Raw genomic sequence first — 15391 nt, 5'->3', positions numbered from 1 at the left:
TCTTTACCTGATACAGTTTCTTTGCAGTTTCATTTAGAGTAGAGAATATGACGTGTTCCTTGCATGATAATTTATGCAACTGTAAAAGCATCATTTTTCACTGCATAAATACCATCTATGTGCATAATTATATTTGGAAATGAAACGGTATGAAAGTGAAAATACCTGTTCACTAAATATTATTGCAATGGTAACTAAATTCTCCCTACGTGTCAAGTGGGGTTGGTGGAGGATTAGTGCCCCTTCCTGTAAAACAATTAACTCTAAGCCCTTGGCCACCCCGTTTGGGATACATGGCGTCTGGCAATGAATGAATGAATGAACTAAATAAAGAGGATTCAGTCTGGTTGTCAGTCAATGTACTGTTTCCTGTTTGTCGTCTGTAAAATCCAATGAAAGTACCTACTCTGGTGACAGCTATAATTTATATGTTTGATTTATAAATGTTGTTTTGGCAATTAATGCACATTCATCAAGTAATGCTATTGCTGTGCATTTCTGTAATCCCAGACTAGTTGAAACAAATGATTCTGGGTGTGTGATGAATCATTTATAGTTTTATTTGCATTATTAATGCATACATATTATTGAAAGTTCAGACTAAACATGAGATTAATAGTATTCTTCCCACTCATACAAAAAAGTTAACAATTTTTTGCCATGTACTTTACTCAAAAAATATACAAAATGCATATGAGTGAGGCAAACTGAATATCCTTGAGGTTTTTATTTACATACCATTTAAACATGAAATCGAGATGTATGTGCTGTACTTGTTGCAGCAATGGTTATTATAAATTCTGCTGACATGTAGGAGGTCCACTGGTGAGAGTGTGGTTGGAAAAAAGGAATGTAGCAAAAGGTCTGGATTCACTGGTGTTGAAGGAGTCAGGAGAAAAAGGAGAGACAGACTTTAAAATAATGGTATTGGAGAGAAAAACGCTGAAGCAAAAGTTGAAAGTCTGGAAAACAATGAGTGTCGTTCTTCCAGACTAAATCGGATTTAAAAATCTCTGAAATGATAGTATCCTCTATACTTTCCAGAATTTCGTAGATACAGTACATTCTCAAATTAACTGGAAATTCCGGATGAAAATAAATCCTTCTTTTCCTCTCAAATTATAATGAACACAAGAATTTTTGGTGAGACTCTGTGATTCATCTTATTCTGAATGTTCATTAATTTTCTAGACTTTAAAATATACTGAAAGCTATAAAAAAAATAATAATGATAATCTTTCTCCATGCAGACATTTACAGGTTTTCGTGTGGCCTGTCATATTCTAAATTATATATGGAAAACTTTAAGTGAGAGAGAGAGAAAAAAAAATGCCCTTCTTACAGACATTCAAAGAGTTGCTGAATGTCCATTAATTTTCCAGGATAAATTCAGGAAGCTCCAAAAGAAAGTAGAAACGATGATTACCCTTCCCCTTACAAATATTTCATGGATTTATCAGTGATCGTTGATTTCCTAAGATAAATCGTGAATATTCTAGAAGGGAAGAAAGTTTATTATCCATTTCACAGATATTTAATTTCCAGAGTAAATTTTGGAACTGTCTAAAAGAAACAAAAAATATTTATCTCTTTTTACAGACATTTAAGGGATTTTTAGTGTCCTTAAATTTTTAAGAATCTATTGGAAACTCAAACCAAAAGGCAAAAATAATCATCCTTCCCCTTATAGACATTTAATGAGTTTTTGAATGCCATTTAAGTCTCAAGAAACTAAATTGACGTTCCAAATTAAATCCAAAAATAATCATCCTTCTTTTTAGACACTGAGAGGGATTTTGTGTGCACTTTCATTTTGTATAATATTTACTGGAAACTCAAAAAGAAAAATATATATGTATCCTTCTTCCTCATCTTCCAGACCTTCAGTGTGGAATCCTTCGTGACTTACCGCTGGAAGGACTGGAGGCTTCGCTGGAAACTGGAACCCAAAGAGCTGAACCCCTGCTGGAAGATACCCATTGAGAATGTTTCCAGGCCTCTCAACTTCTCTCAGGTTTATTATTGTCATCATCATCATCATCCTGCTCAATCTGTCTGTCTGCCTGTCTGTCTCATTATGTATGGATGGATGAATGTATCTGTCTATCTGTTTGTCTCTCTCTCTCTCCCTCTATCTATCTATCTATCTACCTGTCTATCTATCTAACTATCTATCTATCTATCTACCTCTGTTGATCTGCCTGTCTGTCTCTGTCTTCTTTATCGTCTTTTATTTGCCCCCTCTTTCCTTCTTCTTCTTCTTCTCTCTCTCTCTCTCTCTCACAACTTAGCTCCTTCAAAGTGACAAAATCATTTATGTATTTCTCTCGCTACTCACAGACGATTTTATTCAGCTTAGGAGTGACTTCGAGAGAGAGAGAGAGAGAGAGAGAGAGAGAGAGAGAGAGAGAGAGAGAGAGAGAGAGAGAGAGAGACCACTTCTTAGCTGAATAAAATCGTCTGGTGGCAACAGGAATAAATCAACAAAAAATCAAGGCAGTGACATGGTTAGGTGGAACGTAAGACAGGTGGAACGTAAGACAGGTGGAACATAAGACAGGTGGAACGTAAGACAGGTGGAACGTAAGACAGGTGGAACGTAAGACAGATGGAACGTAAGACAGGTGGAACGTAAGGCAGGTGGAACGTAAGACAGGTGGAACGTAAGACAGGTGGAGCGTAATGCAGATGGAATGTAAGACAGATGGAACGTAAGACAGGTGGAACGTAAGACAGGTGGAGCGTAATGCAGATGGAATGTAAGACAGGTGGAACGTAAGGCAGGTGGAAGGCAAGGCAGGTGGCACGTAAGGTAAGAGGAACGTAAGCTAGTACAACGTAAGATAGGTTGTGTATGAAGTGGGATATCAGACAGGTGAAAAATAAAATAGGTGTAATGATAAGAAAAGTGTGAGGCAGGTGAGACAGGTGCAGTGCAAGTCAGGTACGAATGAAGCCTCACAGTCAGGTACAGCATTAGCGAAGCCTCAGAAATTCAGGAACAGAACTGTTGAAGTCTCAGAAAGGCAAGTGAAGCATTAATGAAGCCTCAGAAAGTCAGGTACCTCACTAATGAAGCCTCACAGTCAGGTACAGCACTAGTGATGCCTCAGGACGCCAGGTACAATAATGAAGCCTCAGGAAGTCAGGTGAAGCACTAATGAAGCCTCAGGAAGTCAGGTGAAGCACTAATGAAGCCTCAGGAAGTCAGGTGAAGCACTAATGAAGCCTCAGAAAGTCAGGTGAAGCACTAATGAAGTCTCAGGAAGTCAGGTGAAGCACTAATGAAGCCTCTTTCCTGCTTCAGATCTGCACCGAGAAGTACACAGCTCAGATCTCCCGTTGTACCAAGGAGGACCCCCCGCCCCCCCACGGTACACGCATCATCCTGCCCCTCAAGGTTCGTTTCAAGGGTTCAGTGTTTCATTACCTGGGTTCAGTGTTTCATTCCCTGGGTTCACTGTTTCATTCCCTGGGTTCACTGTTTCATTCCCTGGGTTCACTGTTTCATTCCCTGGGTTCACTGTTTCATTCCCTGGGTTCACTGTTTCATTCCCTGGGTTCACTGTTTCATTACCTGGGTTCACTGTTTCATTCCCTGGGTTCACTGTTTCATTCCCTGGGTTCACTGTTTCATTCCCTGGGTTCATTGTTTCATTACCTGGGTTCTCTGTTTCATTACCTGGGTTCTCTGTTTCATTACCTGGGTTCACTGTTTCATTACCTGGGTTCACTGTTTCATTACCTGGGTTCACTGTTTCATTACCTGGGTTCACTGTTTCATTACCTGGGTTCACTGTTTCATTACCTGGGTTCTCTGTTTCATTACCTGGGTTCACTGCTTCATTACCTGGGTTCATTGCTTCATTACCTGGGTTCATTGTTTAGTCTTGGGTTCACTTTTTCACTCTAAGGATTTATTGTTCCATTTCCAGAATTTACCATTTATCTTAGGGTTCACCTTTATTCACTTCCTACTAGCATTAATCCACCCTTCAGCTCTTTCTTTCTCAGGGTTCATGCTTTCATTCAGGCTTCATTGCTTCAGAGTTTTAATTTCAGCCTTTTCGTCCCAGTCCAAAGTAAATAAAAAATCAAAAATAAATTAAAAAATAAAACTTAGTATATTAATAAAAGGTTTGACTTAAGGAGGAATGAAGATATGAAAAGTAGCGTAGGAAGGATGGGTTATTAAAAAGATAAAAGGGTACCAAAGGGTTTCAAAGGTTTGCCACAGGGTGAAAAAAGGAGCAGAGCTGGGAGGTTATCGCAGGGTTGAAAGGGTGTCAAAGGGATGAAAGGGGCACAAAGGGTTCAGTGGATATCAAAGGGTTAAATGAGTGTCAGAGGGTTAAATGGGTGCCAAAAGGATAAAGTGATGCTGAAGAGTGAAAAGGTCCATAGGGTTGAAAGGGTGCCAAAGGGTTAAATGGGTGCCAAAGGGTTAAATGTGTGTCAAAGGGTTAAATGGGTGCCAAAGGGTTAAATGTGTGTCAAAGGGTTAAATGGGTGCCAAAGGGTTAAATGTGTGTCAAAGGGTTAAATGGGTGCCAATGAGTTAATAGGGTCCAAGGATTTAACCCTGTCAAGTGTAAGGGCGTAGACAGTATTTAACTCTGGCATACGTTTGACAGTTTACTCATCCCAGAACTCCCATGAGATAAAGAAAAAAGATTAGATGGTTTTTGAAAGCTGCCAGAGGGTAATATATAATGTTCTTAAAACTGTGTTGTCTCTTCCTTCATAGTTCCTGGAGGACATCTGGCAGCCTGACGCCTTCTTCAAGAACGGCATACGGTCCTCCGTCCACAAGGACTGGGTCGCCAACGAGTACCTGGCCTTCTACGATAACGATGGCCATATTGGACTCGTTAGCAGGTAGATGTGTAAATATATATATATATATATATATATATATATATATACATATATATATATATATATATATATATATATATATATATATATATGAGTGACATGAGTCATTCACAAAGATTCTTAACATGAAAAGCTTTATGAATACCTCAAGATTCTTTATCTATAAGAGGTCAAATTCAAAAATTGTTCTCTCTAGTTTTTTTTTTTTTTTTTTTGGGGGGGGGATCCTTTTCGTCTCTGCTTAGATGAACAGCTCTGCGGGTCTGACAATAAACAGCTTGGCTGTTCGAGTTCAGGCGAAGAAAATCCTCTCACTACATTATTTATTTGCATATCCAGTCTTTATATAGTAGGCAGAGATAAGCTTAGAATACTTTATCACCTTTTGACATGAGCGGTTCATATTCATCATATATTATGCATGTACAATTACAAAGCTTTGTTTTCTAAGTATATACATGCTATTACACATGCATTTATACATGCTATTACACATGCTGTTATATATGCTATTATACAAGCTATTATACTTGTACGTGCTAAGTACATACATGCTGTTATACATGCTGTTATACATGTAGCCTATTATACATGCATTTATAAGGCTTTCAATGCAGCATTCAGACTTCGTTATCCTCTTTTGACTTACTGCAGTTTGTTCCATGCAACAGTTTTTTTCTGTATCTGACTCTTGGCCCAGAAGCCCTCCTACGTGCCATACCTTCACATGTCACCACTTCGGCACTAATGCCTACCGTCCTTATTGAATACGTGCTACGGCTGTCTCATTCATGACTGGTATGATGGTATTAGCGGGAAGGAGGGGTATGGCATGTAGGGGGGGGGGGTTCTGTAGAAGATCAGTAGTCTGTTTTAATGTAATTCGGATCATTAGACTTTTCCCTGCCATAGTCTGGGATCAAACTCTGAACCTTTCAGACAGCAGACCATTCCTTACACCACCTGGCCACCACCACACACCTCCCTCAGTGCAGTGCAATCTTAGGGTATAAAATGATTCTATATAATGTTTTCACTTCGATATTCAAACTTGGAAAATTTAGCTACTGATTCTTAACCCCTCCCCTCTCTCTCTCTCCCTCCCTTCCTCCCTCCCTCTCTCTCTCTCCCTCCCTCCCTCTCTCCCTCTCTCTCTCTCTCTCCCTCTCTCTCTCCAAATTCTCCTGGCGAGTTTAATAATCCGAAGAGAGACACTTAATTAGAGGAGTAGATATAACCTTAATGTAGTAGTAGTAGTAGTAGTAGTAGCAGTAGTAGTAGTAGTAGTAGTTGTAGCAGCAGTAGTAGTAGTAGTAGTAGTAGTTGTAGTTGTAGCCCCAGGTTCATCTGAAATGTGAACTCAGTGGACTGCAGGCTGAAGTTGTCCCCGCTCCTGCAATCTACCATCCCCCTTTCAGAGATTGGGAGGGGAGTTGAGGGACGTTTGTATAACCAGGCCAAGGAGCCGCTCGGGTATATCAGTGCCACCACGTGAAGGCGTCACTCTTCAGCACCCCAGCCTTGATAAACCCCTTCAGTACGCGATAGACAGATAGATAGATAGATGGACAAATAGATAGCAAGGATGGAGTACAGATAAGCGTCATTCATTTGGAGTGGGTAAAGAGCAGAAGGATGATTCAACAAAGCCACAGGGCCAATAATACCACCTGTCACACCACCACACCACCTGTCACACCACCACACCACCTGTCACACCACCACACCACCTGTCACACCACCACACCACCTGTCACACCACCACACCACCTGTTACACCACCACACCACCTATCACACCACCACACCACCTGTCACACCACCATACCACCTGTCACACCACCACCACACCACCTGTCACACCACCACACCACCTGTCACACCACCATACCACCTGTCACACCACCACACCACCTGTCACACCACCACCACACCACCTGTCACACCACCACCACACCACCTGTCACACCACCACACCACCTGTCACACCACCATACCACCTGTCACACCACCACACCACATGTCACACCACCATACCACCTGTCACACCACCACCATACCACCTGTCACACCACCACCACACCACCTGTCACACCACCATACCACCTCAGGGCTATTCATACCACCCTTTCTCTTTTCACAGGATGAGTATTACCCTCATGTGTCACTTCGATTTTCACCACTACCCACACGATCAGCAAAGGTGTGAGATGCTGATTCAGAGCTGTGAGTATTATCCTCTCTCTCTCTCTCTCTCTCTCTCTCTCATTTTTTCTTTCAATACTGAGCAATATTTTACAGCTCCATAAAAATCATAATAATGTTTCCTTTTTTTACTAATATTACAAATAATGCTAAATCTATCAGGCTAAAAGAGATATATATATATTGATCCATGCTGCTTTCCTACCTGCTTACCTACCTACCGGCCTACCTACCTACCTACTTACCTACCTTTCAACCTCCCTTCTTCCTCATCTGTGGTGTCTCCCTGCCTATCATCCAACCTACATCCTTCCCTTCCTTCATAACTACCTACCTACTAATATACCTACCCACCTACCCATCAACCTACCTACTAACATTCCTACTTATTTACTTACCTACCTACCTACTTACCAGTCTACCCTCCTACCTACCTGGCTACCTACCTCCTTTCCATTGTACTTACCTTCCTCCCTTCCTCTTTCCCTACCTGCCAAATACCTACCTACCTATCTACTCACATACCTACTTACCTACCTTCCTCAGTCCTTACCTACTGACCTACCCATCAGTCTATGTCTTTGAACATATTCCTTTTTACTTGCCAAATTATTTAACTACCTCTGCCTACCTATCTACCTACCTACCTATCTACCTGCCTACCTGCCTACCTACCTACATTTCTTCCTCCCTTCCAAACTACCGTCCAACCTACCTCCATTATGTACCTACCATACTTTCCTCCCTACCTTTCTGTCTACCTACCAACCTACCTACAAGCCTACCAACGGCCTACCTACGTCTCCAGTATCGGACATGAGTGATGAGTTAGAGTTTTCTACTTACATATCTCTCTACTGACATACTTCCCTACCTCCCTACCTACCAACTATAGCTCTTTACCAACTTACCTACCTACCTACCAACAGACCTACTAACGTCCTACTTACGCCTGCAGCTTCGTACAAGAATGAAGAGGTGAAGTTTCCTATCTACTTACCTACCTACCCACCCGCTTCTCTATCTATCCACCTACCTACCTACCTACAGGCCTACTAACGTCCTACCTACGGCCGCAATATCGTCCAAGAGTGACAAGGAAAAGTTGCGCTAGTGTTAGGACTGAGCATCATCTACCTACTTACCTACCTATCTATCTACTTACCTACCTATCTACTTACCTACCTACCTACCTACCTACCTATCTCCCTACCTACCAGCCAACCAACCTCTACACTTTCCTGCTTACTTACTCACCAACCTACCTACCTACCTACCTACCAACCTACCTACCTACACATATACTAACAGACTTTCTTCCTCCCTACCTCCATCTTCATCAGTTCCTTCATCTACTTACCCAACTACCTTGCTCTATCTACCTACTTACAGACCTACTAACAACCTACTTACGGCCACAGTATCGTACGAGAGTGGAGCTCCTTACCTACCTATCTTCCTACTTACCTCCCTACCTACCAATCCCTCTACCATCCTACCCACCTACTTCCCTACCTCTCCACCAACCCATCTACCTACCTACAGACCTACTAACGGCCTACTTACGCCCCCAGTATCGTAGAAGAGTGACAAGGTGGAGGTTCTCTGCAACGAAAACTGCATCTTGTCTCTGCCTTCCTATTCAACTATCTACCTACCTGCCTACTTTTCTACTTACTTCCTGTGCCTGCCTACCTACCTACACACCTACTAACGGCCTACTTACGCCCTAAATATCGTACAAGAGCGACAAGGTGGAGGTCCGCTGCTATGAAAACGAATACTAACCTTTCCTTCTTACTTCCTGTGCCTGCCTACCTACCTACAGACCTACTAACGGCCTACTTACACCCCACCCAGTATCGTACAAGAGTGACAAGGTCGAGTTCCGCTGGTGTGAGAAGTGGGTCAACGCCACCTCCAAACTCGACAAAGACATTTTTTCTCTGCCACACTTCATTCTGGCGCAGTACACCCATGAGGAGTGCAACGGTAAAGCCAGCTCTATTTTCTCACTTTGACGTGTGTGTGTGTGTGTGTGTGTGTGTGTTCAATCATCTCATTTACTCTGTTGCTTTTTCCGTCTCATTTATTTTCTCACTCTCTCCCATTTTCCTCTGGTGCTATAGACTCAAGAGAGCAGTGGTAAAGCAATCTCTATTTTCTCACTTTCCCACTCTATATCTGAGCTTAGTTTTCTTTATCCTCTTCACATTTTCATTTCTATCTATCATTCTGTCTATCTATGCTTGATAATATGCTAATCCTCCAATATATTACCATTACGCCGGGAATCGAACCCGGGACCCTCAGGTGAGAGCCAGGCAGCATACCACTACACCACGAGTGCCAGGGGGTTAACTCACCCCCTTCAGGCCCACAGTGGGGGGCGGAGGGACGTTGGTTACAAGATTGTGACAACGTGAGTTAACTTTTACCTGGTCGTGGTGTAGTGGTATGCTGCCTGGCTCCCACCTGAGAATCCCAGGTTCGATTCCCGGCATAACGGTAATATATTGGAGGATTTTTCCTGTGTACAGTACAGGTTTCTCTCTTCATATGATAATCATCTTTTTACGCTAGATAAATTGTCCCTTTTTTGCATGGCTATTTCTGAGATTTTTGGCAAATAAATAAGATGCTTTAATAAATAGATAATTATGCGCATTAGAAAGAATACTTAAATTTTTTTTCGGAGAGGATAAGGTTGAATTAATTGGAGGACATGGAGATGAGGGACTGACTAGGAGAGTGTTAGTGAGTGAGGTGGAGGGAGGTAAGGGAAGAGTAAGATCGAGGATGAGATGGAGGGATATAGAAAAGACAAGTGAGCTAACCAGATAGATAGATAGATAGACTGACTGATTGATTGACTGATTGACAGGAGACAATGGACAGGATGCAGGTGGGGAAAACGGCAGGTGTGTTTGAGTTGACTGCCGAAATGCTGAAGGCCTCAGGAGATATAGGAGTGGGGCTGGTTACTGATTTGATAAATACAATTATGTATGAGTGTGTTGTCCCAGATGACTGGCTGAAGAGTGTGTTTGTAAATGTGTACAAGGGGAAGGGTGATGCCCTGGAAAGAGGAAATTATAGAGGCATAAAACTTTTGGACCAGATAATGAAGGTAATGGAGAGAGTTCTAGAAGGTATGATTAGAGAAAGAGTGAATATTGATGAGATGCAGTTTGAGTGTTTGCCAGGCAAAGGGACCACTGATGCCATATTCATTGCTCGACAGCTTCAGGAAAAATATATAGGAAAAAAAAGGGATCTGTACTTTTTTTTTGTTGATTTGGAGAAGGCCTTTCACAGAGTCCCTTGGGAGGTGGTGAAGTGGGCAATGAGAAAATTGGGTATTGAGAAGTGGCTGGTTAGCGTGGTTATGGCTATGTATGTGGGTGCTCGCACCCAGGTGAGAGTGAATGTAGATTTGAGTGATGCGTTTTCTGTGAATGCTGGTGTGCATCAGGGGTCAGTTAATGGTACTTGAAGTCCTCTCACGTGACTTGAGAAATGGACTCCCATGGGAGGTGCTGTATGCTGATGATTTGGTGTTGATTGCAGAGAATGAAAGGGACGAAGAGGAACGATTTAGGAAGTGGAGAGATGATATGGGGCAGAAGGGCTTATGAGTAAATGCAGATAAAACTAAGGTGATGGTATCTAGGGCTGGTGGCGGTACTGTCCAAGAAAAGGAGAGTGGCAATGTGTGATTTGCCACAAGGTCATGGGAGAGAATGGAGAATGAAAGACTGACTAAGAGGGTGTATGTAGGTGAGGTGGAGGGAGGGAGAGGGAGGGGTAGACCGAGGATAAGGTGGAGGGAGGGAGTTGAGAGGTATATGAGGGAGGGGGGGGTGAGTTGGGGGGAGGGTAGTCAAATGGTGGGTGACAGAGTGACTTGGAGGCGTTTTGTCTGCGGCCACCCTTTTGCGGGATTAGGGCGTCGGGCTATAGATAAAATAGACAATATTTGTGATACTGTAAGTGGGTGGATAAGAGATGTAGTGATATTAAAGGCAGACTGTGAGATAATGCTGATTTCATGTGTCCGGTGTGTCAGGGAGAGCATGTGGAGGTTGTCAGGTATGAAAGGATTGAACTTGCTGGTGAGTCCCTTGAGTGTGTGGAAGAATTTGTTATTTGGAAGACATGTTATGTGTTGGAGGTGGGGCTGGAGCTACCTCTGTGGCTAGAGGGAGGAGTGGTTGGAAAAAGTTCAGGGAGTTGTTGCCTCTCCTGACACTGAGAGGGCTCTCCCTCCGTGCTAAAGGATCTTTGTATGCGGCATGTGTTAGGAGAGTAATGCTGTTAGGTAGTGAGGTCTGGGCAGTAAAGGAAGAGGATATTCGTAGGCTCAAACTGATAGAAATTACAGTGATTAGGTGGATGTGCAGTGCGTCCTTGTTTGCGAGGCCTAGGGACAGGTTTGCAATGGAAGAGTTGAGAGGAAGGATGGGATTGGAGTGTATTGGTGTTGTGATAAGGAGTGGTAGACTGAGATGGCTTGGGCATGTGGAGAGGATGGGGAATGACAACTGGGTGCAGAAAGTGAGAAGGGTGAATGTTTTGGGTGGTGTTCCGAGAGGCAGACCAAAAAAGACCTGAGACGAGGTCATAGAGTGTGACCTCAGGGATAAAGGACTGATAGGGACGCTGCCAGAGATCGAGCAGCATGGAGAGCCTCCATTAGGTGACCAAGGCCAATGCATGCAAGCACGTTGGAGCCTTTGTAAATGAAACAAATTGAACGAGATGCAAAATACAGTTTATCCCTTAGGCCTTCATTTATAGCCATTACCAGTCTAACCTAACCTGCCCCACGTTATGTAGGCCAGTCCAACCCATCCCAGTTCAGTTCTGCCCAATCCTGTCTAACATAATCCGACTTAGCCTAATGTTATGTAAACCAAATCCAATCCAACCCAGCTCAGGTCATCGCATCCCAGTCCAGCTTAATCTCTACTTAGCCTATTAATATACTCGTGTAGCCTCAACCTAAAAGTGGGTAAACTAATATAACCTAACTCAATCCAATCCAACTCAGCCCAACCCAACCTAATCTAACTTAGCACCACTTGGTCTAATGTCACACAACCTACCATAACCCTACCCAGCCTAACTTAATCCAGATCAACCGAACTAGACCCAATCCAATCTAATCTAACCCAAATCTCACCTATATCAACCTCACCTAACTCAACCTAACATAGCCTAACCCAGCCCAACCCAACCCAACCCAACCAAACCCTACCCAATGCATCTTAACCTAACCCTTCCCACCTTAACCTAACCCAACCCAACTCATTCTGACCCAGCCTAACCCAAGCCTACCCCTACAGACGAGTTCCCGTGCGTACGTGCAGTGTTCGTGTTGGTACGGCACCCTGACTTCCACATCCTGCACACCTATGTACCGACCGTGCTTATTGTCACCCTCTCCTGGATGTCATTCTGGATTGCACCTGAAGCCACGCCAGGTATGGGATTGATTGATTGATTGATGAGTGACAGTGTGTGGGTGGGGGATGGCTGGAGGTATGTCGGTGGAATGTGAGAGAGATGAGTGAAGAAGTGGAGGGTGTGATACTGGACTGAAAGAGGAAGAAGGTGTAGAATGTCCGCCTATTGACCCCGTGAGGATCACTAAAACAGTCAGTTTCTACAGTTACACCCACTGCGTACATGGGTGTAAGGATGGGTAAGCTGGTGGAAGTGGGCAGGAAAATGATAGCGTATAGGTGGACGAGTGGGTGGTTGTGAGCGGTTGAAAGTGGATGGAAGATGTGGGTATGGGTGGGTGTATTTGTGTGTGTATATGGTTGGATGGGTGTAGGTGGAGGTGGGTGTATGTAAGTGTGGGTGGGTGGAGAGTGGGGAGCTGAAGGGGAGTGGGTGTAGGTGGGTGGGGTTGGGTAGTGGGGGAGTGAAAGTAGCTCTAGATTAAAACCATTCACTGCAATGATGCGTTCTATGGTTTATTCCTCCTGTCTCCCATCATCCCAGCCTTGGAGATAATTTTTGAACTGGGGTGATAAGATAAGGCCTACGTTTACCCCTTCACTATGCGTGGTCACTTCAAACTAAATAAACTTTGTCTGTAGCGAGAACAGGATAGAAATTACATCATCAGACTGAAAGGGTTGTATCACCTGTAGTTACCTTTCTGTTCACCTCTACTAAACTCCCTCTACTTACCTTTTCTCTAATTATATCTCAGTAGTAATTACGTCCTTCTAACAGCCCATAATTTGACCTTAAATGATCTGTAATTACATCTAACCACTTCCCCAATCACTTATGTCTTGTTAATCATCTCTCTAATCACCTGTCTCTAATCACACCTGTCTCTAATTACACCTGCTTCTAATTACACCTGTCTCTAATCACACCTGTCTCTACACCTGGTTCTAATTACACCTGTCTCTACTTACACTTGTCTCTAATCACACCTGCCTCTAATTACCCCTGCTTCTAATTACACCTGTCTCTAATCACACCTGTCTAATCACACCTGTCTCCAATCACACCTCTACAGTAATTACCTCTCTAATTACTCATCCACCTACCTTAACCAGCTCGTGTGACATTGGGAGTGACCTCAATCCTGACCATGGCCACCCAGTATTCCCAGTCCACCAAGAACCTGCCCCCTGGTAAGTACTACAGTTTGTTCACCTTAAGCTGGCTCACATTCTCGTCCTTTTCCAGCTAATTTCATGTAAGTCTCTGGCTGAATAAGACAAGGTTACGGCTCTATATCCTTTCCACAGCACTTCTTTGTGACTAGCATCATATTCTACAGCTCTCTATTCTTTTCCATAGCACTTACATGTGACTAACACCATACTCGATGGCTCTATATCCTTTTCAGTAGCACTTCTTTGTGACTAGCACTATACGCTATGGCTCTATATCCTCTCCATAGCATTTCTTTGTGACTAACACTATGTTCTACGGCTCTATATCCCTTCCATAGCTCTTCTTTGTGACTAGCAACACATTCTGTTGTTGATATTTTGTTACAAAGCAGCATTCAAGAAGGAGGGATGGAAATTTTAGGCCAAGTTAATCTAAAAGGACACAGTAAGGCAATTACAAAAAAAAAAATAATAATAATAATGCAGAGTTAAAACATACATAATCCACTTTTCAAAATTAGCCAAAATCCATAAACTTATTTGTAATCCATAAACGTATCACTAAATCTACAAATTTACCTGTATTAAAATAAATTCATTCAAAACTCATAAACATTTGCCCATTTTTTTTTTCGAAAACTTACCGATTGTCCCCCCCCACAAAAAAAAAAAAATCTATTATCTTAACCATAATCTAAAACGTTCCTAACTTAACTACCCATAACTCTAACAGTGTCATAAAACAATCCATGGAAACTCACACCCCTAACTCACACCCAATGCCCCTAACTCATAACCCATGCCCTAACTCACAACATATGTTCCTAACTCAGTTCCCTATGCCCCAAACTTACGTCATTATACTGCTAACTCACTTCATTCACTTCTAACTCACTTCCCTACACTCCTAACTCATTTTGTACACTCCTAACTCACCCCTCTACTCCCCTGACTCACCTCCCTACACTCTTAACTCACTTTGTCCACTCCTACCTCACCCCTCTATACCCCTAACTCACCTCCCTACACTCTTGACTCTCTTCATACACTCCTAACTCACTTCCTACACCCCTAGCTCATTTCCTACACTCTTAGCTCGCTTCCCTACACCCCTAACTCACAGTCCTCACCCCTAACTTATCTAACATGCCCCTAACTCACCCCACCACTCCCCTAACAGTGTCATACATCAAATCCCTGGACATATGGATGATCACGTGCATGGTGTATGTGTTCGCGGCCCTGCTGGAGTTCGCCATAGTGTACCATGTGCACTACCGCCGCTCACTGGCAGCCGAGGTCGCGTCCCCAACCACGCACCACAACGGCCCATCGCAGGTCACTCAGGTCAGTTGAGTTAGGTTGAGTTAGGTCAGGTGAGGTTAGATTAAGTCGTGATGATTTAGATTGAGTTAGGTCGCCAGGTCAGGTTAGGTCATGCATGGTCAAGCTATGTATGGTTAAGTTAGGTCATGTTTGGTTATATTATACATGGTTAGGTTAGGCTGGGATACAGTTAGATTAGGTTTGGTTGATTAGGTCACATTAGGTTAGATCAGGTCAGGACAGGACATGTTTAGTTAGATCAGGTTAGGTTGGGTTAGGTCACTTCAGGGCAGAGCAGGTTTAGTTAGATCAAGATAGCCTATGTCACGTCAGGTC

The 15391-nt window shown here is 43.1% G+C and overlaps 1 protein-coding gene across 1 annotated transcript in view; it reads left to right on the top strand.

The window, feature by feature from the left end:
- LOC145400697 (glycine receptor subunit alphaZ1-like) overlaps nucleotides 1-15391 on the top strand; it is a 43379-nt gene that overhangs the window by 25762 nt on the left and 2226 nt on the right. Inside the window, exons 3-10 of the mRNA XM_080273132.1 lie at nucleotides 1880-2014; nucleotides 3308-3400; nucleotides 4748-4878; nucleotides 7021-7103; nucleotides 8943-9074; nucleotides 12431-12568; nucleotides 13667-13744; nucleotides 14910-15076. Of these exons, the coding sequence (XP_080129258.1) occupies nucleotides 1880-2014; nucleotides 3308-3400; nucleotides 4748-4878; nucleotides 7021-7103; nucleotides 8943-9074; nucleotides 12431-12568; nucleotides 13667-13744; nucleotides 14910-15076 (957 nt within the window). The remainder of the gene's footprint in view (nucleotides 1-1879; nucleotides 2015-3307; nucleotides 3401-4747; nucleotides 4879-7020; nucleotides 7104-8942; nucleotides 9075-12430; nucleotides 12569-13666; nucleotides 13745-14909; nucleotides 15077-15391) is intronic.

The sequence above is a fragment of the Coenobita brevimanus genome, chromosome 53 (assembly GCF_032717465.1).
Source record: "Coenobita brevimanus isolate Jiangsu-jjx chromosome 53, ASM3271746v2, whole genome shotgun sequence".
NCBI classification, from domain to species: Eukaryota; Metazoa; Arthropoda; class Malacostraca; order Decapoda; family Coenobitidae; genus Coenobita; species Coenobita brevimanus.
Note: the sequence above shows the minus strand (reverse complement) of the source record. Positions and strands in the feature narration are given on the sequence as shown.